Below are 24,389 nucleotides of genomic sequence, written 5' to 3'. Positions count from 1 at the left end.
TTTTATTTCAGGTCGCAGTTAGCATTTTTTAACACAAGGGGGCGCAACACAAGTAAAATTTTACGTCACCCAGTGTAATAGTATTTCAGGGTATGGCCAGCGTTTAGCTTTTACTCTCCTGTCGGAATATAATTATAGCTTCAGTGTAGACTGACACTAGAATATACAAAAGACTTAAAGAAAAACTAAAGAATACGGATGAATTAACATCCTACTCTGGGCAATTCAGTCCCTCTTTCTTCACATAAAAAGTAAAATTACTTCACCAAATTGCATGAAAAAGTTTGCTGGGTGACTATAGGGAAATTATTTCATCTGTAGGAGCCTTCCGTAACATCATCTGTCTGAGCATCCATTGGAGAAGCGGGCAGTGGAAAACAGAGCCCCTGGGAACATGAGAGAGCGTCCCCTGTCATGTATTCCCGGCCTCTGCCCCCCATGCATCAACTCCAATCTTCCATGCACTATAAACCAGCTTAGTCATCTACTATGTCCCAAGCTGCATCTCCACAAAGGTTTGTTTCCCTGAACTTATCACACATCCAAAGTGGCCACATCTTGGAGCGTAACAAAGTCTGGTCAAACAAAACCTTTGTTCAGACAATCATGATGTTAGCACTGGATACAGTGGCATTGGGAAATATAGGCCTCCCAAATGCAGCAAAATGGCCGCCAGAGGCAGAAAGGGGCGGGTCTACAAATCTCCCAAGTGAGGCAAAATGGCTGCTGAGTAGCAGCACTTCCAGGTGAGGCAAGATGGCCGCTGGAGGAGGAAGGGGCAGGGCCAGGTCCTGTCCCGGATGGGGAGGGTCCGGAAGTAACATCACACACCCTGAAAGTGAGCACATGGGGGGAAGTAACTTCAGGGTGGGGGCAGGCCTCACTACATTTACTGCAGAGTCACACTATGTTGGATTGTAAACATTGCAAGCACGGCCGCCATTACAGGGAGGGGCCGCAGTCAACACAAAGACATTACATTGTTCATAAGCAATACACATACCCCCCCTACATGCTTTCTCCTCTTCAATCTCTTAACTACATTATACCTCCTCCTAGCAATCTAAAAACACCTTTCTTTCTGCTAGGCTTCCTGCTCATCTTCTGTAAACTTTCTACAATCTATCTTATCTGTCTATAACCTGGCATTTCTTTCTGCAACTTTTCCTGATCCTTTCCCATTGTTCAGTAACCAAATCACAAGCTCTATGACCTTTGTCCTTGCTCACTTTGCTCCCCATTCTCTAAACAACCTGTGTCTATGCCTGAACCTTCTCAATCTGCTCAACTTTATGCTACCTGCTTATTCTATTCTATTCAAAGTTTCTGGACACAATAGTGTTTCTCTTGTAAAATCTGCTTTCTTCAAATCCTTCCAATATAACCTCTTTCCCACTCAGAATTATAATGCACATTAATTCTACAAAACACAGGGAACGACAAAGTAAACAGAAAGGGTTAATTGGAAAAAGCTTTCAGCTCACTCTTATCAGCAGCCCTCCCCCCAACAATAAACACTGCACATTCTTTCTATAATACCAGACAGACGGGATTACTGGAGAATACCCACAACGGCTCAAGGTATATATATATCTCATCCACCTTTATATCAACCCAAGGTATATATCTCATCTACCTTTATATCAACCCAAGGTCTACTAGCAATCCCGAAGAGCACTTCCTGTACACGTCCTAGACAGGACATTTAGCTATACACAGAGACTGACGATTATTTTCAATGACCAAAACCTCAATAATATTCTGGAGAAATCAGCCGTCACAAAGCACGGCTATACTTCACAGTATATACCTTTCCACATATGAGAACATAACACGCTCAATCATAAAGTTAAGTATACGTATCATAAATCTTCCTAACCTCACACTAGTTTTACCTAGGAGCACGTGTCACTGGCGTGTTCCCTCAGACTTAAACAGCCGAGTCCGCCCTCCCGACACATTAACCCTCACAGAATTTATCTCTTGGTCTTGTATACACAATTTTTAACCGTCTCAGACATAACAGACACAGCATACAAAATACCCCTTAAGCAGGTTAAAACGGTGGTCTTTTCCGAGTAAGAAAGAACTATATTACCTGCCTTTCATTGATTTATCACTCTGGATCAGGAACAGGCAGAAAAGCAGTCAGAACCCAGATCACATCGGTAGATTTACATAAAGCAATCTTACCGTGTTCTGTAGATTTTCGGGCCCCTGAGTTCTGCGTGCCATCCGCCGATCTCTGTATTTTTCCAGAATGAAAGAAATCAAAATCTCTTAACTCGGTCCACCCAGAGACGCCACTGATCTGGAATATGATTTCTCCAGCAGGCTTTGGGGTATTTTGTCGCTTTCCTAATTGTGTGGAAGCAGTATGCGCACACTGACCAAGTCAAACACAAGGTATGAATCTCATGTTAAAAATGGCTCTCCGTCCAGAAACAGCCAGACAGGGCCTTTTATTGTACAGACACACAATGGGCGTGCAACAGGTTACATCAGTAACATATAGGATTCTCATTTGTCGGATCATACAGAATCCCCCACCTCTCTGCCCACCCCCTCCAAGTGTTGAGGTGGTATGGACTTCGTCCTCTAGCTGAAGTCATCTCCGTGTAGTGATGAATCATTGTTTACCTAGCTTCAGGATGAGGAGTGGAAGGGGGCTAGACAAACACTCAGTATTAAACACAGGATATAAGGATATACACGACACTATGGCCCTTAACTCTTAGAAGCTGGTTGTGCAACTTGTGTAACTTCTATGTACTTAACTAACATTAGATCAGACATCCATTGTCTAGCAAATACCATGATTAGATTGTGTGTGTGTCCTTTAAACTCCTGAGCTAAAAGTCATTACAATAGCAAAATACATTTGGGTTATATTAATCGATAGACATTTTATATTAAATAATTATCATGTCTATCACACAGTATCAGAGACTTGGCTGCAATATGTCTCTAAAGATCCACCTCCTTCACACCCATCTGGATTTCTTTCCAGACAAATGCGGTATGATTAGTGATGAACATGGCGAAGGTTTCATCAAGATATCGCAACAATGGAACAAAGATATTAGGAAAAATGGTCCACTACCATGCTAGATGACTGCTGCTCGACACTCTACTACCATGCTGGCAGACTACTGCTGGACACTCTACTACCATGCTGGCACACTACTGCTGGACACTCTACTACCATGCTGGCTGACTACTGCTGGACACTCCACTACCATGCTGGCTGACCACTGCTGGACACTCTACTATCATGCTGGCTGACCACTGCTGGACACTCTACTATCATGCTGGCTGACTACTGCTGGACACTCTGCTATCATGCTGGCTGACTACTGCTGGACACTCTACTAACATGCTGGCAGACTACTGCTGGACACTCTACTACCATGCAGGCTGACCCCTGCTGGACACTCTACTACCATGCAGGCTGACCACTGCTGGACACTACCATGCTGGCTGACCACTGCTGGACACTACTATGCTGGCTGACTACTGCTGGACACTCCACTACCATGCTGGCTGACCACTGCTGGACACTCTACTATCATGCTGGCTGACCACTGCTGGACACTCTACTACCATGCTGGCTGACTACTGCTGGACACTCTACTACCATTCTGGCTGACCACTGCTGGACACTCTACTACCATGCAGGCTGACCACTGCTGGACACTCTACTACCATGCTGGCTGACTACTGCTGGACACTCCACTACCATGCTGGCTGACTACTGTTGGACACTCTGCTATCATGCTGGCTGACCACTGCTGGACACTCTACTACCATGCTGGCTGACTACTGCTGGACACTCTGCTATCATGCTGGTTGACCACTGCTGGACACTCTACTACCATGCTGGCTGACCACTGCTGGACACTCTACTACCATGCAGGCTGACCACTGCTGGACACTCTACTACCATGCTGGCTGACCACTGCTGGACACTCTACTACCATGCTGGCTGACTACTGCTGGACACTCCACTACCATGCTGGCTGACTACTGTTGGACACTCTGCTATCATGCTGGCTGACCACTGCTGGACACTCTACTACCATGCTGGCTGACTACTGCTGGACACTCTGCTATCATGCTGGTTGACCACTGCTGGACACTCTACTACCATGCTGGCTGACCACTGCTGGACACTCTACTACCATGCAGGCTGACCACTGCTGGACACTCTACTACCATGTAGGCTGACCACTGCTGGACACTCTACTACCATGTAGGCTGACCACTGCTGGACACTCTACTACCATGCTGGCTGACCACTGCTAGACACTCTACTACCATGCTGGCTGACTACTGCTGGACACTCTACTATCATGCTGGCTGACTACTGCTGGACGCTCTACTACCATGCTGGCTGACTACTGCTGGACACTCTACTACCATGCTGGCTGACTACTGCTGGACACTCTGCTATCATGCTGGTTGACCACTGCTGGACACTCTACTACCATGCTGGCTGACCACTGCTGGACACTCTACTACCATGCAGGCTGACCACTGCTGGACACTCTACTACCATGTAGGCTGACCACTGCTGGACACTCTACTACCATGTAGGCTGACCACTGCTGGACACTCTACTACCATGCTGGCTGACCACTGCTAGACACTCTACTACCATGCTGGCTGACTACTGCTGGACACTCTACTATCATGCTGGCTGACTACTGCTGGACGCTCTACTACCATGCTGGCTGACTACTGCTGGACGCTCTACTACCATGCTGGCTGACTACTGCTGGACACTCTACTACCATGCTGGCTGACCACTGCTGTACACTCTACTACCATGCTGGCTGACCACTGCTAGACACTCTACTACCCTGCTGGCTGACCACTGCTGGACCCTCTATTACCATGCTGGCTGACTACTGCTGGACACTCTACAGAGATGCTCCCGAACAGCTGTACAAGAGACAGGCCAAGAGATCTAAGATGTGGTCTGTGACCTGATTACAGGTATTAACCAGAGGCCTATTACCATTGGCATGCATTTCGTGATGTAAACAATTATTGTAGATTACAAAAAAATAGAGCCAATATAGCATTTTGACTGTCATATTCATGTTGAGCAGATAAAAATTGATAATAAATGACTAATTTTATTTCAGTAACATGACTTTTGTAAAAATTTGTTCTAATGTTGCATGAACTTCTGAATGAGAGGCCACAGTGCAGCCACAGTTAGGCCCCCTGTCCATGGCCGTTGCGGAATATTACCAGCGATATTCCGCCGCGGGGGAGCAGGGGGGGCCGCTGTCAGTTCTCTGCGGTGAGCCTATCTGACAGATAGGCTCACTGCAGAGAATCATGGCATGCCGCGATTTAGATCCTGTGAGCGGAGAATCGCTATGATTCTCCAATCGTGGATGCCGCGGCTGCGCTTTCCATAGCAAAGCTATGGAAAGCGTTCACTGCGTTACCCGCGGCCGGATTATCGCCACGGGTAACCAATGAACAATCGCCCGTGGACAGGCAGCCTTATTAGCTGAGAAGCTAAAGACAACTTCTGTTGGTGCCTAAGAAAATAGTTTCAGTATGTGCCACCATCCTCGGTCCATGAGGTGCAGCGTGATAATTGTTAGATGGACATTCAGTCCTTTAATCGTTAAATGGACCCTCCGAATCCAGACAAACAAAGATGGCCGTACCAGCTTCTCTGACTACCTGATGCACAGTGTGCATTAGTATAAGACACTACATGCTGCTTTGATTGGCCAGTGCTGGTCACATGAGCAGCACTGGCCAGTCGGAGCAATGTGTAGTGTCTTAGGCCCCCTGTCCACGGCCATGATGGAATATCGCTAGCGATATTCCGCCGCTAGCGATATTCCGCCACGGAGGAGGGGGGAGAGCTGTCAGGTCTCTGCGGTGAGCCTATCTGACAAATAGGCTCATCGCGGAGAATTGCGGCAAATCGTGGCATGCCACGATTTGAGTCCCGCAAGTGGAGAATCGCTATGATTCTCTTGCTATGGAAAGCGTTCACTGTATTACCCACAGCCGGATGATCGCCGCGGATAACGCAATGAACTATTGCCCATGGACAGGCAGCCTTAGACCACATATGCATATTACTATAGAGAATACTTTATACTATTCACTGAGAGCTGTGCCTGCCATTACGAGCACCGGACGCTACACAGGGGTCAGAGCAGCAGCTTCCGCTCTAACCCCGATGTAGTCTGGAACTGACAGATGGTGCAGCCTGGAAGCCCCTTTAATTACAGTACATTATGAATGTGGCCTAGTAAGCATTGCCCAGCGCTGACCACTGAACTATTGACTGTATTGCGGTTTTTAAAAAAGTTGGGAACTTAGTTCAAGGCTGTTTTCAGACAAACACATCTTTCTTCCATACTAGGTGATATACCCGCTATAAGCACAGGGATTGGTTATTGAAAATTGGGCTTTCAAAGACATTTCCTTCCTGTACATAATAACGCCATTTTGCAGTGGTTCCAAATTATTGGTTTTTCAAAAATGTGATTATGAGGCGCTGCACAATCGGCACATCAACCTTACGTGCAATCATCTTCAGTAATATTTCTTTTAGCTGAAATGTTCATTAATGTCATTAGTTGCTACATTAGTGCCACCAGCGGACACGGTTGGCGAAGTCGCTGACCTGTGAAAAGTTTGTTTTTGTGGTATATCATAGAATGCAGCCGGCTTTGCCCGACCTGATGTACGATTTGAGAACGTTTTTATGATCCTGTTACAAACATGCGAGGGGGCTCGACTGAGCAAGACGTGTCATTTTCTTACAGATACAACGTGAGTATCTACTGTAGTGCTTACGGGTAAAGAATGGTTTTAGTTTTACCCTCGGGTGCATATGCACAGCTCTTATTTTACCTCCGCAGTATAAGGGCTTATTTACAGGAGCGTATATCGGCCGCCGTTTTCACGGCCGGCTGATATACACTTCCATCTGAGCAGCCCCCCTTCCCGGCTCTCTGCCTCTCTCTTCCCCAAATTTGACATGCTGCGTCTTTAATTTCCGCACCGCATGGCCGTTTCCGCACTGTTTTTCTGCAATGGATTGGCCGCAGAGTGTGGACGATTTTTGCAAAATCTCGTCCACTTTACTGGCTAATGCAGTGAATCTGTCCAATATGAACCCAGCCTTATAGCTGGGTCTTCACTGCTTCCTCCGCTATTATTATTTTTGTTCTAGCCCCCTGTTCTCCTGCAATGGCTCTCATTTCGGAGCCTGTTACTTGTCAATTGTTAAGCGGGCAGTCTCCACTGCTTAGTGTCAATAGCTGATGTGACATTTGATTTCGATCCAAAACTAACGGGTGGCACTAAGGGCTAATGGGGTGCGAATGGAAACAAAACTAAAAGCAGCGGAGGAATGAGCCATCTGTAAAGTGTAAAGGTATGCAGCCCATTCCACTTGTCACAACAATGCACTCACCCATAAGGTCTTTATTTTCAAAATGCTCCGTTCTCCATACATTGCAGCTATTGATTCCGCTGTCCCCTGGTTGTTTACTGCTCATTGCCAGGGAAACAGACCACCTCTTCTAGGAAAAGAATTAGAGTAAAACGGTGGTGGCCAGGCTGAAAGTTAGGGCGCATGCGCTCCTGCAATCCCGGCGATCACATTTAGATGAAAGAAGGCCTCCTCTGCCATTTCTTTCCATAGAAGAGGTGGTCGTTTTCCAGGCAACAAGCAGAATCAGAGGGCAGAGGAATCAATATCTGCAATATCTGGAGAACGGAGCATTTTGGAAATAAACATCTTATGGGTGAATGCATTGCTTTGCAATCCTGAACACACAATAGGTTCCCTCAGATAGGAATACCCCTTTAAAATCTGATTATCAGGTGTTTCTCACAAACTGTCTGGATCAGCGATGAAGTTAAGAGATTCCAATAATCTCCTAAATGAAAATATATAGTGAAGACCTGACTTACATGAAGATAAGTAAAGGTGACTTATTCACATTTTTAATAACCGTCACTAAAACAGCGCATCAACATAATAATCTCTATGTAACCAAACACTGCTATCCCGAACCTCAATATCCAAGAAGTCTATCTTGAAGAAATTTCCAGCTTGCTGTGATGACAGAGTGTCAGAAATTAATGCCGTGTAAAGTGGAATGGGAATTAATATTATTTATCCCCAGATATTTTATAGACATTGTTAATTTGTATGCACTTTCCTTTGTGAGAAGACAGATTTATATAGGTATATTAGACTTGTCATAATTGGCTTTAATTCCAGGGAGGCTTCTGAACCCTTCAATTTCCTGTAATAAATTAGGTAATGAGAGGAGGGATTGCGAAAACATCAAAATGACAGTGTGCATAAAAAACGACCCTCCTGACTGGATGCCTCACTCACGTTGGAGGAATGACCAGATGTGCTTCCCCTCCTGCATCTTTGATCAAGATGCGCTGCAAATCTTCATGGGGAGTCAGGGCCAAGAGTGTCCCCTACACCAGATTGTTAAATGAGAAGTAACTTGGAAAATGTCATCCAGTAAGACGTGTATAGAACTAGTCTAATGTCTACAATTTAGTATAGTACAAGTGGAGATCATGTGACATCAGGATGAGAGCTCCTTAAGGTGATGCTGCTGGAAGAATGTCTTACAAGGCACCCATTAAGTTCATGGTCATGCAGGGATGGAGAAGGATTTACCCCTTATGTCCCTGAGAATCAGGCTGGACTGTAGGTTGGATCTGGGTCTTTTCAGGCAATGGAAGAAGTCTGAGCGTAGGTGGGAGGCATCCGTAGCACACCCTCATGGCCAAGTTGTAGTATTTACAAAGGACAAGAAACAGGCCTAAAATGTTACAGCATAATTGAAGACTCCTCAGAAATGCAATAAAAGACCCGAGATCAGACATCTTGATGCTCAGTAACTTTAATAACCATAGAGAAGGAACAACAAGCAGTATGGCCGTAATCTGGCCAACAGTTCTGAATCTCATAAATCGAGACCTGGTAGCAGAGGCGTAACTTGAAGCTCTTGGGCCCCAATGCAAAACCTGGAAGGGGCCCCCAACTATAATGCTTTATTCATAGTACTGGGCTTCCTATATGGAGAAGAGAGGCCTTATGGGCCCCCCAAGGCTCCTGGGCCCGGGTGCAACCGCATCCCCTGCATCCTCTATAGTTACGCCCCTGCCTGGTAGCGATAACTTCAGTCTTCAAACAATTTACCCGTAGAACAGGGTATATAGCCAGCAGTCCTTATATAGCAGTTATGCCATAATAACAAAAGTCCATCTATTTGGAGCTCACGTTCTGGGTCTCTGCAAACTCTGTTAAATGTGATGAGGCCTGCCAACTCTGAGGCTTACTTCCCTACAGCTGGACATACAGCTGGAGGTGATGGTAATGCCTGATCAGCGCCGTACATTGTATAGTGGCTGTTCCCGGTATGTATTCACTTGAATGATACTGAGCTGCTCTCAGGCCATGTGACCAATGAACGTGACATCACTGAGAAGAGACCCGAGTAGCGACGCCTCTTCAAAGAGTTAATTGGAGGGGATCCCGAGCGGCAGAACCCCACTGATCTGAAAGAGTCCGACTGTCAGTTCTGCCCATAGGGCTCTACTTTCACAACTTGTTGGCCTTCTCCGCACTGCACTGCACCGCTCACATGCCCTCGCTGCTCTGCTCTCTTTCCGGAAACCGGGCCCAGATAGTGCGCCAATAGGCTGCTGCCCCTTGAGCCTGCGCCCACTCTTAAAGAGGACGAGAGCACATTACAAAGAGCATAGTATGGAACTAGGGAGACTGGGGGCACCTTACCTTACATATAGCTCGCTTACCTATAACCAAAAAACATACAAACACACTTCTTGGTGAAAAACGTGGGTTGGCCACAGCTTTATTAAATAATTCCAACATATATATTAACTTTACTATTTAATTTTAACTTTACTAACTTTCTCTAACTCTAATCTCCCATGCCTAATTGAACTCTTGTTAAAACTGTAACGGCCCAGAGGACGTTCGTAAGCCCCTATACATGGGCCTGTAAACCTTCCCATTGCGCCGTAGCCCGCATGGGAAGCTCCCGGCCTTACCTTCTGCTGTGACAACTTCCTACCTACCCCTACTCCAAAACAACACCCCCCTTCCTACCCTCCACTGGGCGGGCGGGTGTGTGTTGTCCTCTAGCGCTCCTTCTCTCTCGCTGGCTACCACTCCTACTGATTTTCCCGCTCCCCGCTCCCGTCTCTTCCTGCCTATAGCTCCTCCCCTTCCCTCTAACCGCTCTTTATTTTCAAACTCTCTATCTCCTTCCCGCCCCGCCCCCAGTCCCACGCCGCCTCATTAAACATTTTGCGGCATACAAAGATGGAAGCTTCTCTGCTTGTGGACTGTCGGACAGCGGCAAAAGACACCCAAGAGAAGGAGTACGAGCGACTAGCAAAGAGAATCAGTTCACGTGATTAAGCCCTTTTATTTGGAGTTAGTGTATCTATAAAACCAGAGTTAGGCCCAGTAAACAAAATATAACGTCACAATCATTTTCCGCGACCCAGAATTAGGGTAGTTTAACTATTTTGAGACAGGAAAAATTTTTTACGTGCATTTTTGTCTTCCAGAGTAACCGTTCGCTCTAAATGTGAGCCGGCGATTGAACGAGAATGGCTCCCTTTTCGCTCGTCGCTCATTTTATACCGGCATAAAAGCCATCGTCGGCTCATTCGTTATTGCTGGGTCTAAACAGCGTTTGTCCGGTCCTAAGTCGCTTATACCGCGAACGCCTGAACAAAACTCCCTTGAACGTCTTAACAAGCTGCGTTAGCGCGAACGAGCCAGCAGTGATGTCAAACGAGAAGCGGCTCGTCTGTAATCAGCCAGGGGCCCCGCAGCATATTTATCATCCAAAACAAAAACGGACATTTTAATAATGCAAATAAAGGCGTTATGAAGGTAATTCACTTAGTGGGGGTCAACTGCGACCCCAGGGAGACATTAGTGCGATGTATCAGCCGCAGACATACGAGTGTGTGTCACCGGCCACAACCCGCTGCCATTAGGTGGAGGCATTCAGCCACGTTGCTTGGCTCAAACGTTTCCCCCACAATTAGACGCGGAGGGGTCTTTTTTTTTTACCCCCCTATGTAAGGGTGGGCTCACACGGCCGTATGCGCAATCCGCTTGTGGAGGCCTGGAGTAGGTTCCAGCTGTGAGCCCGGCCTGCGCACGGCCGCGTAATGTACTGCGTATGACTGTGTACTTCCGTAGGCCGTCAGGCGCAGGGCACTTTGCTTTTCGTCTATAATTCCAGCGCCGCCGCTTAGCAATGACGCGTATACCTGCAGCCCATACATACTGTAATTGCGTATCGGCTGCGGGTATATCCGTACACATGGCGCACAATAGCCTCTAAGTTGCGTATCCTACGGTAAAATAGAACATGCTACATTCTATTTACCATAGATTACGCAATTCCAATCCGCTAATGTGAGCAGAACTACGTAATCCAATGCATTTACCGCGGATCAATCGCTTGTAAAATCCGCAATTACTATCCGCTCGTGACATACCAGGTTAAGGCTACATTCACACTGGCTAGCGTGATATCAGGCCAAGAAACCCCTCCCGATATCGCGCTTGTCAGCGTGCGTTTTACCAACGGATGCGAGGCGCTTCTCATACAAAAACGCCTCACATCTCTTCTGTGAAATTGCGAACGTCCGGCACTTTTTCAAGATCGGCAAGTGTTTCCCATTGATTTCAATGGGAAACATCACATCGGACTCGCACATTACACGGCGTGCGATGTGTTTGACCGTCCCATTGACAACCATCCGAGGGATGCGAAAAAATAGCACAAGGCAATTTTTTTAACCTCGCTGTGAGGGGGAAAAAAAGTGTTTACTCCTTTTAGAAGAATGGAGTTCATATTTGTGCGAGTTTTGTGCGTCTCGCAACGCACGTGAATGTAGCCTTAAGGGCTGAGGATTGTATAATTTTGCGTCGCCCTGTAATAGACGCCAATGCGGTTGCTTTACAACTCGTAAGCAGCTATGGCGGACAAAAGTCCAGAACAGTTGGAGTTTTTGTAGTGTGCGGGTCAAAGCAAAAATGTGATATTTGGAGCCCCCAAGGCGCCCCTGTCCAGTACTGTCATGGTGGCCACATAACCCCAGTGTGATGCTTTATTCATCTGTTTCCATTACTCTCCCCAGCAGCCACCATACAGTAGCATCACACACTCTGCGCTCGACTAGTCAGGTCTGGCCGCCATGCTGCTCTCCTCATAGACGCCGCCAGCCCCGCTCGATAGCTCGGCGCTCCGCGCACTTCCCGGCAGTATGGCGGCGGCGGCGGTGCTGGAGGCCGGCTCTGTGCGGCATTTTGAGGAGCTGTTACAGAAGAGCGATAAGTACGTGTGTGACTGAGTGGGGGCGCTAGTGAGCATACATTGGTGGGGGCGACCACCCTGCAATGTCCTCTGTGTCCCCTCTGTGCTGCAGCCCACAGAGGCCTGATAGGAGCAGGTGGGGGTGTTGTAGAACCAGAACTCCCAGCATGTCCTGCCGTGGCTGTCTGCTGCAGGCTCCTGCCTCCTATGACATTGATGCACCTCCATGTTGGATGCTGCGGTTGCCGAGGCAACGGACTCTGGAAAGTGCCCATATAATAAGTATATGACCGTGCGGTTAGTCGCGCAGCACCCGGCAGGTGGTCACGGCTCTCCGTGTCCGGCGGTCAGTAAAGGTGTTTTTAGATGGAAGGAATATCGTTCAAACGAGCGAAAGTGGACGATGGGTCTAAATGCACGCTGACGACCGAACATTAACCGTTCGCTTTCCGCACGCCGACGACCGATGAATAACCGTCTGCTTTCCGCACGCCAACGACCGAACATTAACCTTTCGCTTCCCGCACGCCGACGACCGAAGATTAACTGTTCGCTTTCCGCACGCCGTCCATTTTTAGACAGGCCTTGAAATCGTCGGTGCTCGTTCAGCCGCTCTCCTTCACACGGACGTCTTTGTATCGCGTGTAATACGCGGCACGTCGCCGCAATCCTTGATTTTCACACGTGGCGCTCAAACTAGCAGTTTTTCTGTTGTGTGTAATACATGCATGAAAGAGTACGCAGCATTTCCGTCTTACCGCGTATTCCGTTCGCACAGCCCTATTCTCTATGGCGCATATAAAACGCTGTAAATATGCAATATATGGCGTACGTGCGGAATTTCTTAAAAAAAAACAAAAAAAAAACTAGCGACATTGCGCAGGACGGGTGTGTATGACGCGTGTATTTCTCACGTGCGTTAAGTATACAGCAGATACACATGTATAGGCGTCTTTGCTGCGTACGTAAAATCCCCGCAGTCTACATTGATGCATAATACGCAACAAAATAGACCACGCTGCGTTTTTTTTTTCTTTCACGTACGTGTAAAAACGTAGGTGTCGCGGCCCAATAGAAATCAACGAGCGTTTAGCATAATGCATTACATGCGTGAAAAATTCACAGGCGACCTGCGCCCTGAGGCCGCTCACACAGGCGTTTGTAATAACGCGCCATTTTTGGAACAGCGTTTTTAATGCCTCCCATGACTGCAATGAGTAATGAACGTCAAAAAGCGCTGAAATGCACTAAAGTAGAGCGGACGGCGTTTGATTAACGCGGCGTTTCTAAACGCTCGTCTGGGAACCCCCGTTGCAATTGATGGCGGCTCAGAACAGTTTTCAGCGGGCGGCTCAAACGTTTTTGAATGCATCATTGTGATGGGGTGCGTTAAAAAACGTGTGTGTGCGCGGACAGACAGCGCTCGGAAGTCACGGCTTTAGAAGCGCAGGTCTGCGGCGCTCCATAGAAACAATGAAATCGTTGGACCGCGAATAGCGTGGCGCTCAGGACGCCACGGTAAAAAGCGTACGGTGTGAGACTTACTGTATTAACATGGTCATCACCATCAGCCGCTCTCGCACACGGCGTCAGTAAAATGCCGCTATTTTCATTGCAGCGTTCTCGAATCCATTTGCTGTGCTCAGCAGCTTATTTAATGCACCCAGCGATGAGGCGTGGCTGAAAGCGCAAAAACGCGCCAAAGTAGAGCAGACGGCAGGTGAAAATCACGGCATTAGGAACGCCGCATTCGAGCGCAGGTCTGCGAGGCCCCATTGATATCAATGGGAGCGTGGTACCGCGATTAGCATGGCATTCTAAACGCTTGTGAGGGAGCGTCCTTATGGTCTAATAATCGGGGTATTTGGGTGGAACAGAAAATATATTTATTGGAATACAATTTCCGAACACAAAGCTTTCCGAAATTCCTATGAAAGGAAATATGTAACAAACCCTGCATTGAATTAATTCTACCATATTTATAAAATATATATTTTTTTTATAAGCTGGTTGATACTTTTCTACTGACTCCAGCTCCACAGCGCCGTACATTGTATAGTGGCGGTTCCCGGAATGTCGGCTCAGTCCCATTCACTTGAATGATACTGAGCTGCTCTCAGGTCATGTGACCGATGACCGTGACATCACTGAGAAGAGACCGCAGTGCTCACCTAAGTACAGCCACCTCTTCAAAGAGCTGATTGGAGGGGATCGTGAGCGGCAGAACCCCACTGATCTTAATTTATCCTCGGTATAGGTAATCAATATATCAATATTCGTCCTGGGGAACCTCTGTAGGGTCCGGTCACTCGTAGTGAAAACGACGGGGTCGATTCTCCACCGATTATTGCTACGCACGAACTTGCGAAGTGGTTTTCACATTAGTAACAGCTGTTGCACGAGATCGCAGGCAGCAGCGATGCAAAATTGTTTCTGAAGCACTAGCGCCCCGCGCTGCAGAGTCTCTGCCGTGGCGGAGGTTCCCTTCATCCCTGCAGTGATGCAAGGCTATTTTTACATGAAACCTCCTCGTATCCATATGGCGGCGGGATTCACGGTCTGGTATCGCCCTTCAAGAGGTTTTCTGACACCTAAAAAAAAAAAAATTGCCCCACAGTCAGTAATGGCAGTACAGCTCAGTTTCCTTACACTCCGGCTGCCGCAAGCCATGACATCATGTTCATCACTCACATGATCGCTGCAGCCAATCATTAGCCTCTGTGCTCTTGCGCCGTTCATGCACACACGACCGCTGAAATATGCTATCAGCTGCTTCAGCCAGTCCTTCTCAGAAACTTATCGGTATTCACCATGACTCCCAGCAGACATTCGATTGGTCAGATGGAAAATGTTACCCTGAAAATAGCGCTGCACGGCTTAATTGGGTGAATTTGGCTCAGCGTTGTCCACTCTTTTCTTAACCCCTTCATATGACGGAATTGAGCCGCAGATCTCAGATCGACTTCTATTGAATTCTATGAACATCCGTGGCGAAGTTCATGCCGGGTGGATTTTCCACAAGTGGTTTAAATTTGTGCTTTACTGAAAAAAAATGAATTGACGCGCCGGTTCTCGGAGCGGTGAAATCCGCACCAGGGAGACCCCTATGATGTGTGAAAGAGCGGAGTAATAGGTCCTGTATAGGACGGTCGGTACACTGAATGCACCTTGATTACACGCACCCGTCTTTTAACTGCAGCAGTTCGTCATGGCGTGGAATTCGCTGGCCGTTGAAGCCCTTCTGCAGGAATATCGGCCCCTGCGGACAGGAAGCATCTTGTAATTGCAGAGGATGGAGGGGCTGACGTGTTTTGACTAGCTGACAGGAAGGGGTCATCGATTTGTGCTGCTCATGCCAAATTGTGACCTTCCATCAGCACAGAAATCAATGTGTTATTACCACTTGCTGGTTCGGTCCATATCCGTATTGGATGGACCTCGCCCGTGTGACTAGACCCTTAGACACAACGGCGCTGGAAGTCGTCGGCTGTCATACCCCATCAGTGCTAAGGACTGCTGAGCTGTGCGTTCCGACACGTTAGTTGGAGCTCCAGCCTTGCATTCAGCTGCTGCTGGTCAGAACAATTTTTGACATCCTCCTCGGACCCCTTTCAGATCTTTGTTGCATGTTTTTCCTTCTTCACACCAGTCTTGGTATAATCTCCACATCACTGCAAGAGTAAACCCCACGTGGTTGGCAGTGACATCCCGGCCCGACTAGTCTAGCACCGATGACCGGCCTCGTTGGAAGTCCCTCGGATTGCTGGATTTCCCTTGTAATGTGGAGTCACGCTGAAACTAATCCACAGAAAACTTGTCACGTGACTTTATTCTGCACTCCGGGGTCACGGGGAGAAATTCCATGCAGGGAAACCCCAATTGTGAGAGGGTTGGAGTCTCTAATAAAGTGGCCTGCAGGGTATCTTAGGCCTCTGCTGCAGGCGTCACCGACCAATACGTCTCATCAGTGCAATAAGGCAATTATAAGACGTCCTCTTTTGTTTCGGGGTCTCCCGACTTGTTTCTTTTGTCTGGAAGCGTGTATAAATAGTTGCTCGTTCTGTGTGTCCACCATCGCAATTCCGCTCTACTTGGCCGCAGCGGGATGTATGGCGGCCGTTCCTGGCATCTGCTGATACACATACATCGTGTTGTGAGCCAGGAATAATGGTCACGTGATTATCTAAAATGGCGCCATTTATGCGTTTTGTCACTAAAAATAGTTGTTTGCACAACGGTCAGTGGCGGGCAGTGGTGGCGCCTCAACAGACATAAAGTAAAGGCCCAATTGCACGGCTAATTATCTGCCCACTAAAGCTAATTTCACACAGGCGACTACGACATCAGGACGCGGAATTCTGCCAATATTGCGCTCACCAATATGTGAGGTCCCCCGCAGATGCGAGGCATTTTTGCGTTAAAACCGCCCCACATCACTTCAGGGCAGTAGCGATCCTCCGCTGCGGAGTGTTTCCCATTGTTTTCAATGGGTAGACCTTGAGTCACATTCACGTGTATCTCACACCATGCAATGCTGTGTTGGCCCCATTGAAAACAATGGCCGATGCAAGGCATTCCGAGGGAACGCCCAAAGATAGGACATGCCGCAATTGTTTCTTTTCTCGTGCCGCGATGTGGGAAAAAAATCGTTCATGTCTGTGGCCCCTTTTAAAGGGCTCTTACAATGCACAAATTTCGCATGATTTTCTCTGTGAAACCAGCCTAAAGGAGTATTTTGGCCTTTTGCGATTGCCGACCTCTATCCTGGACCCGTCACCAGTATTTTATTGATGCCTCCCGCCTGTCCATCAGCTGATCGTCCAGCCTGCTGTCAGTGCAGCTTGGCCAGATTCCGTCATTAGTGGCCAGGACAGGAAGTGAAAGTGCTGGCTTCACTCCCAGTGTAATCGGTGGGAGCGCCGCGCTTCTATTACACTTCATTCTGAGACCAAAACATTCTAAATAATGGTACCTTGTGTTCTGTATGCAGTACTGACACAACTCTAACTCGTCACCATATAGTATCCAGTGCCTGGAGCTATCAGTGGTTGACATCACTTTTCAAAAGGGGTGACCGCGAAGAAGGTTTCTGATTGGACAGTGAACATGCACGCTCCCGAGGGAGGTACAATGCATGCTGGGAAGTGAGGGCAAGACCTTTCTAGCACAGTTAGCAACTAATAAAAGGCAGATTTTTCTAATATTGTGTTGTACACCCCGTGAATCAGGACCTGTTTTAGTAAAATAGAAATTCAGCAAAAATTAGCCTTTTATGGAGCGCCGCTCTTAAATGTTTCCTGCTGTCGGGAAACCTGAACCCGTCCAGGAAGGATGGGTCCTCCGGAACGAGAGCCAATCTTTGTAAGAATTCTCCACTTGGCCAAGCGATGAGAATACTGAACAGAGGACCCCGTCTAGTAACTCTGAATTTCCTTGTAGGGTGTATGAAAAAAGGGTTTTGGAGCATTAAAGGAGATGTCCCGCGCCGAAACGGGTTTTTTTTTTTTTAAACCCCCCCCCCCCGTTCGGCGCGAGACAACCCCGATGCAGGGGTTAAAAAAACCACCCGCACAGCGCTTACCTGAATCCCGGCGGTCCGGTGACTTCAATACTTACCGCTGAAGATGGCCGCCGGGATCCTCTATCTTCGTGGACCGCAGCTCTTCTGTGCGGTCCACTGCCGATTCCAGCCTCCTGATTGGCTGGAATCGGCACGTGACGGGGCGGAGCTACACGGAGCTACACGGAGCCCCATAGAGAACAGCAGAAGACCCGGACTGCGCAAGCGCGGCTAATTTGGCCATCGGAGGCCAAAAATTAGTCGGCACCATGGAGACGAGGACGCTAGCAACGGAGCAGGTAAGTAAAAAACTTTTTATAACTTCTGTATGGCTCATAATTAATGCACAATGTATATTACAAAGTGCATTATTATGGCCATACAGAAGTGTATAACCCCACTTGCTGCCTCGGGACATCTCCTTTAACCCTTTGCAATCCAATTTTGGATTCAGGGTTTCCTAGGGGGCGCTCTCTTTCTGTCATTATACAATGGCGCCATCTGCTGGCTAGAGCCAGTACTGCGGTATGTGACATGCTGGAGAGGCCCCCCGACAACACAGCGGCCAGTAATCTACAGTAAGAATACCCTGCCGCATCTCTTACAACATCGGAGCTGTACAGGCTTCAATCAGAATGTCTTTAGACGTCAGTCATTGGGGTTGATGTATTAACCCTTTCCAATCCACTGCCTAACGTGATCTATTTGTGTTCTCAGGTCTTTGCTCGTTGTACATTTTTGGGCACCATGGGCCCCCCAGTGTTCTCAAATGAACGAAGTTATGGCTGAACTGGTGAAGGTCCAACCTGGAGTAACATTTGTAAAGGTATAGTATCCTCGTAGTTCATGGTATTCTGGATCTCTGATACTCCGGCGTCTATCAACAACAGTACATCATACTGCAATCTGACAGGCAGCCTATCAGGCTTGATAGGTGTACTGATAAGACAGCCCTGGGGCCTTTCAGAAGGCCCCCCGGCTGCCATGACACCCGCACGTCTCCCTGCAATCTCATCTCGGAGGGGCGTACGTTCGGGGGATTTAAATGCCGCTGTCAGAATTGACAGCGGCATTTAAAGGGTTAGCAGCCCCAATCGGCTGCATGGCTTGTCGGGGCTGTTGCCTGCGGATGTCAGCTGTAAGAAGCAGCTGACACCCATGAGCTATTGAGGGAGGTTGCAGCGCGATCTCCCTCCATACATGTCACACTGTGCACTATTTTGGTTCAATCTGCAGTTGACTGATCCGTTCAAGGCAATGGGGATGCAAAAAAAGGACAGCACACAGTTGCTATCCGTGTACTATCCATATTTTGTAGCTCCAATGCTAGGGGGCAAAGAAAAAAATGAATTGGAACTTGTTTCAGTTTTTTCTTTAAATTTTGGTGGACATGACATGGAAAAATAGATGACATACAGATCTGCACGCCCGTGAAAAAAAAGTCTTTATTTGTGTAACACAGATGAGTGTTAATATACTTGTGTGAATGTGGCCTTGGACGTGTGTTCCTGTCAGTTGCTAATATTATTTAGCACACAAACTTTTATTGTGATACACCAAGTATGGAAATCGCCTCTCTGAAGTCATCATGGCGGCGCCATAGACATACTGAGTCACTGCTCTAACTACCGTATATACCGGCGTATAAGACGACTTTTTAACCCCGAAAAATCTGCTTTGCAGTCGGGGGTCGTCTTATACGCCAGTAATAGAAAAAAAAACCTGTAAAAATAAAAAATCAGTACTTGCCTCCCCCGGCGTTCTGCGGCGCTTCTGCAGGCTGTCGCTTCCTCCTTGTCCCCGACAGAGCATTGCTTTCTGGATGCGGGGCTTGAAATCCCCGCCTCCAGAAAGCTAATGCTGTGATTGGATAACTCACGCGCTGTTAGCCAGTCACAGCCATTCAATGACATCATTGAATGGCTGACGCCACGTGGCATCAGCCAATCACAGCTATTCAATGTTGAATGTCTGTGATTGGCTGAAGCTGCGTGAGTTATCCAATCATAGCCATTCAATGATGTCATTGAATGGCTGTGATTGGCTAACTTACGCGCTATTAGACAATCACAGCATTAGCTTTCTGGAGGCGGGGATTTCAAGCCCCGCATTCCGAAAGCAATGCTCTGTCAGGAACAAGGAGGAAGCGACAGCCTGCGGAAGCGCCGCAGAACGCCGGGGGAGGTGAGTACTGATTCATTTTTTTTTTACACTTTTTTTTTGTATACCATTATTCCAGGCGTATAAGGCGACAAATGGGGGGTCGTCTTATACGCCCAGTCGCTTTATACGCCGGAATATACGGTACACACTGTCCCTCTTCATTGTCATCTACCTTGGCTCATCCCGCGTGGGCTCCGTTCTGCTTTCCATTTGTACACACCGAATCCCCGTAGGCTTTGCAGATCCATTGAGGGTTACATTTCTTGCCGTTGGGCTTCCGTGCCGCTGTCCCTCAGATATGTCCTTTCCGGCCCTGTTTTCAATTGTCCAAAAAAAGTTGCATTAAACTTCTACCTAACTAATGCACAATTGCAGCAGACTGCTGTGGTCATCTTGGGCAACTGAAAACAGGGCTCAGAACTGGCGGATCTGCGGGACAGCAGCACAGAAGACCATTGGCAGGAAATTTAATTCCCCCCCTCCGGTCCCTGGTCTGTCCCGAGACTGGAGGGTCTCTTTAAGATGTAGGAAGTTCTGCAAATGCTTCATACAAGAAGTATGCTGTACCCCTGTCACACTGCAGAGATTCTCCTGATGAAGCTTGTACCCTGATTCCAATGAAGAGGGTGAATTAAGCTTACAACAAGATACAACTGCACCAATATAGAAGAAAAATGCAGATTCAAGGACTTAAATGGGTTGTCTGGGACTTTTTCTATTGATGTCCCATCTACCTCAGGATAGGTCATCAATACTTGATTGGTGGGGGTCCACAGCTTGACATCTCTGCTGATCATCTGACATCGGGCCGGCTGTAGTTATGGACAGAGCTGGGAGCAGGAAGCTTTGTCTGTAGCACAGCGGCCCTGGTTGGTATTGCAGCACAGCTTCCATTGAATGCAGTACTTGCATTGCCAACCAGGGCTGCCGAACTGTAGACAAAGCTTTCTGCTCCGGGCTCTGTCCATTATGACAGCCGGCTTGATATTAGCTGATTGGCATGAATCCTGAGTAATAGACCCCACTGATCAACTTCATGACCTATACTATACTACCGAAAGTAATTGGACACATGAGTAAGAATCAAAAGTAGTATTTATTATCATATATTAACTAGTGGGGCTTCCTTTTGCTCTAATGACATCAGATACTCTCCGTGGAATACTTTCTACTAACATCTGATACACTTCAGCTGGTATTTCCCTCCAATCATCCTGCAAATGTCCGGTGAGTTATTTCAAAGAAGATGCATCGGCTTGTCAACAGTAGTGAAAGAAGCATTATCAACGGTCAGTTAACCAATGGAAGAATGTTCTATGGATTGACGATTCACGCTACTCCATCTTCAAATCAGGGTGTGGAGAAGTCTTACAGTGTCTTCTACCTGAGTGTGTTGTGCCAACAGTTAAGTACATTGGAGGTTCCATTACGGTGTGGGATGTTTTACGTGGCATGGTCTCGGTCTGTTGGTTGTAGTGACAAGAACCATGAACACAGTGGTGTACCTTGCCGTTCTGGACAATAATGTACTGCCGACAATGTGCCAATACTCTGAGAATGGTCGACCATACTTCCTACAAGACAATGTGCCTTGTCACTGATTCAACGCTGTTTTACATTGGTCTGAGGATCTGGATGTACAACAATTGGACCGGCTGCACTGAGTCCCGACCCAAACCCTACTGGGCATCTTTGAGTCAAACTGGAGCGTCGGCTCAGGAAATATGAACAGCGTTCCGCATTGACACAATCGCCAGATGTTTGCAGGATGAATGGAGGGAAATACCAGTATCTGATACTTGTATTAGGGCCAAAGGAGCCCCACTAAGTATTAACATATAGATATATTACTTTTGATCTTTGCTGCTTTGTCCATTTCCTCTTAGTAGGACGGTGTATCCTGAGGATCAGTCGTCAATAATAAAGTCCCAGAAAGCCCCCCTATGAACTGGTGCATCTTTGAAGAAGCCGTCTCTTTCGTGCCAGTGTTACACTGCCCTTTAATAAACCGTAAAACCTCCGCTCCCTCCCGCGTCCTGACTGACTGACTAATGTTCGATTGTCCGCCGCCATTCGTCTTTAAGAATTACCGCGCATTATCGCTCATTGCTCTGCTCAGAAACGAGCTGCAGCGGGAAGGGTTAAGCGTAAAATTTACTAGACATCAATAGCTTATTGAAGAAATACTCCTTTCCTCTCTCCTTTTTTTTTTTCCTTTTGCTTCATAATTTGCAGAGAGCTGCAAATGTCAGTCTTGATGTACTGCCTCTCGAAATTAGTCAATAGAGCAAACAGCTAGAATTGCTTTGGGCAAAAAATAAGCACTGTAATCATGACATAACCGGGGTCAGTGATTTATGGATTTCAATATAGTAGTAGCTGCATATGATTGAAAATTTACTAGGTCACTAGTGCACCAAAAATTTTTATTTGATGCCTCGGGGCATCTTTTGAAATGTGCAACAAAATAAGAACCCTTGAACCTGTTTTGTCATAGTGCAAGCTCAGTGGATGACAGGGGCAGCCCGGCGAGTCTCATTTAAATGCAAATGACTTGCAAAGTTTTGCATTCAACTCCATTTTAAACATCCCAAGTATCCCTGCGAGGGTTTTCTAAACACGTGCCATAAAAAGGGACATGAAAATAAAATTACTTCAACATTGTGTTTTTTTTTCCTTCTTTTTTTTTTTTTGAAGCTCGAAGCCGAAGCCATTCCTGAAGTGTCGGAAAAGTACGAGATCACCTCTGTGCCAACGTTCTTGTTTTTTAAGGTAAGAAAAACGACCGAAATGCATAATTTACATGCGTGTAGGAAAGCTTATATGGAGCGAGAGATATTAGATGTCCGTGTTGTATGTGCATATTTAATACACGACTCCGATTTGATGTTTAACCCCCTTCTGCTTTAGTTCTTTGTCGTTTTTTTTTTTCTTTCCCGCTTCCAAAAAAATTCATAACTTTTTTTCATTTTTTTTTCTCTGGCATAATAACCTGAGGGCTTGTTTTTAGCGAGAGGAGTTATATTTTTCAGCAGTAACTTTTAAAGGGCCGCCTCAGCGAAAATACATTTTTCCATCCCTGTCTCTCCCTCACCTGATTGTCTGTCACACTATGGAGGTCTCCTCTGTGTATATTGAAGCAGTGCAGCCTTCTATCTGATACCTATCAAGCACCATCTTGATGGTGAACGTATTTACTTGCACTTTTATTCAATCCCATGATGCGTTAGCACAGCATTAGCTGAGGTTATACCATTTTTGCCTGCTGAGGGGAACAGTTTAATTATCATTAGCTGCTATAGTCTTCTGAATAAGCTATAGCCCATACTTGTACAGTCAGGAGGATGAGCTGAGATCTCCTCTATTATAACTGTGTCATCATCAGTAACTGATAGGGGTGTCTGCTAGCCTCCTTTTGGCTGTTTCTGTGGTAGATCCATGTAAAAGCATCACGCAAACTGAGAAACTGACTAGAAAATAAATACATAACCCCAAGTAGATCTGGACTGGTCAGAACTGGGATCACATGACCATCTGAGGGGACAGAGACTGGAGTTACGGCTAGAAAGGAATAACCAAGTTATTGGTTTACTGGCTCGCTTATATATACTGGGGGATAGCTACACAATGAATGCATAAAACAATCACCAGATTGGCCCTGTAACTTACCATATCATGTAAAACTTCTTACAATTTTACCTTTTTTTTTAACAATACCAATTTTATATTGTTTTATTACTTTCCAATACTTGAATGAAAGAATTTTTTTTTTTTCTTTTATTTATCTTTTGACCCCCATAAGGCCCAATGTCTACTAACTGGTTTGAATTGCGGAATTCATGCGGGTGATCCGCAATTCAAGTCGCCCATATGGTCCAAAAACAAATTACAGCGTGCTCTATTTCAGTGCGGTTCCCGCACGGAGGGCTTCCATTGAAGTCAATGGAAGCTGCCCGATCTGCGGCCCGTCCGCGGGAAAGCAGAAACGCACATCTGCAGTGAAGACCCGGACAGGTACGCAAGGGCTGCGGGCAAGATCGGCTTCTAATTCAGAACCCCCAGCGATCACCTTATCTCCGCCCTCACACTCACTGCATTGTGGCTGGACTTCCACATTAGGGCTGGAGGCAGAAATGCTTTAGCAGGTAAAGCTCCCACCCATTTAAATTTGAGCAAAACCTTCTATAACACTTCCTTCTCTGAGCCGGAAGCGTAAAGTTATGGTCACACGGCAGAATTCATCATGGAATATTCCACGTGGAGTCCACCTAAAA

At 47.0% G+C, this 24,389-nt stretch overlaps 1 protein-coding gene across 1 annotated transcript in view; it reads left to right on the top strand.

Moving 5' to 3' along the window:
* Window positions 1-12,299: 12,299 nt before the first annotated feature.
* The window catches only part of GLRX3 (glutaredoxin 3), a 36,017-nt gene continuing 23,927 nt past the window's right edge, over window positions 12,300-24,389 (top strand). The window contains exons 1-3 of the mRNA XM_066601195.1: window positions 12,300-12,413; window positions 18,670-18,778; window positions 22,813-22,887. Of these exons, the coding sequence (XP_066457292.1) occupies window positions 12,343-12,413; window positions 18,670-18,778; window positions 22,813-22,887 (255 nt within the window). The 5' untranslated portion in view covers window positions 12,300-12,342. The remainder of the gene's footprint in view (window positions 12,414-18,669; window positions 18,779-22,812; window positions 22,888-24,389) is intronic.

The sequence above is a fragment of the Eleutherodactylus coqui genome, chromosome 4 (assembly GCF_035609145.1).
Source record: "Eleutherodactylus coqui strain aEleCoq1 chromosome 4, aEleCoq1.hap1, whole genome shotgun sequence".
Classification (NCBI taxonomy): domain Eukaryota; kingdom Metazoa; phylum Chordata; class Amphibia; order Anura; family Eleutherodactylidae; genus Eleutherodactylus; species Eleutherodactylus coqui.
The sequence above is the reverse complement of the archived record's forward strand: the minus strand, read 5'-3'. Positions and strand labels throughout refer to the sequence as shown.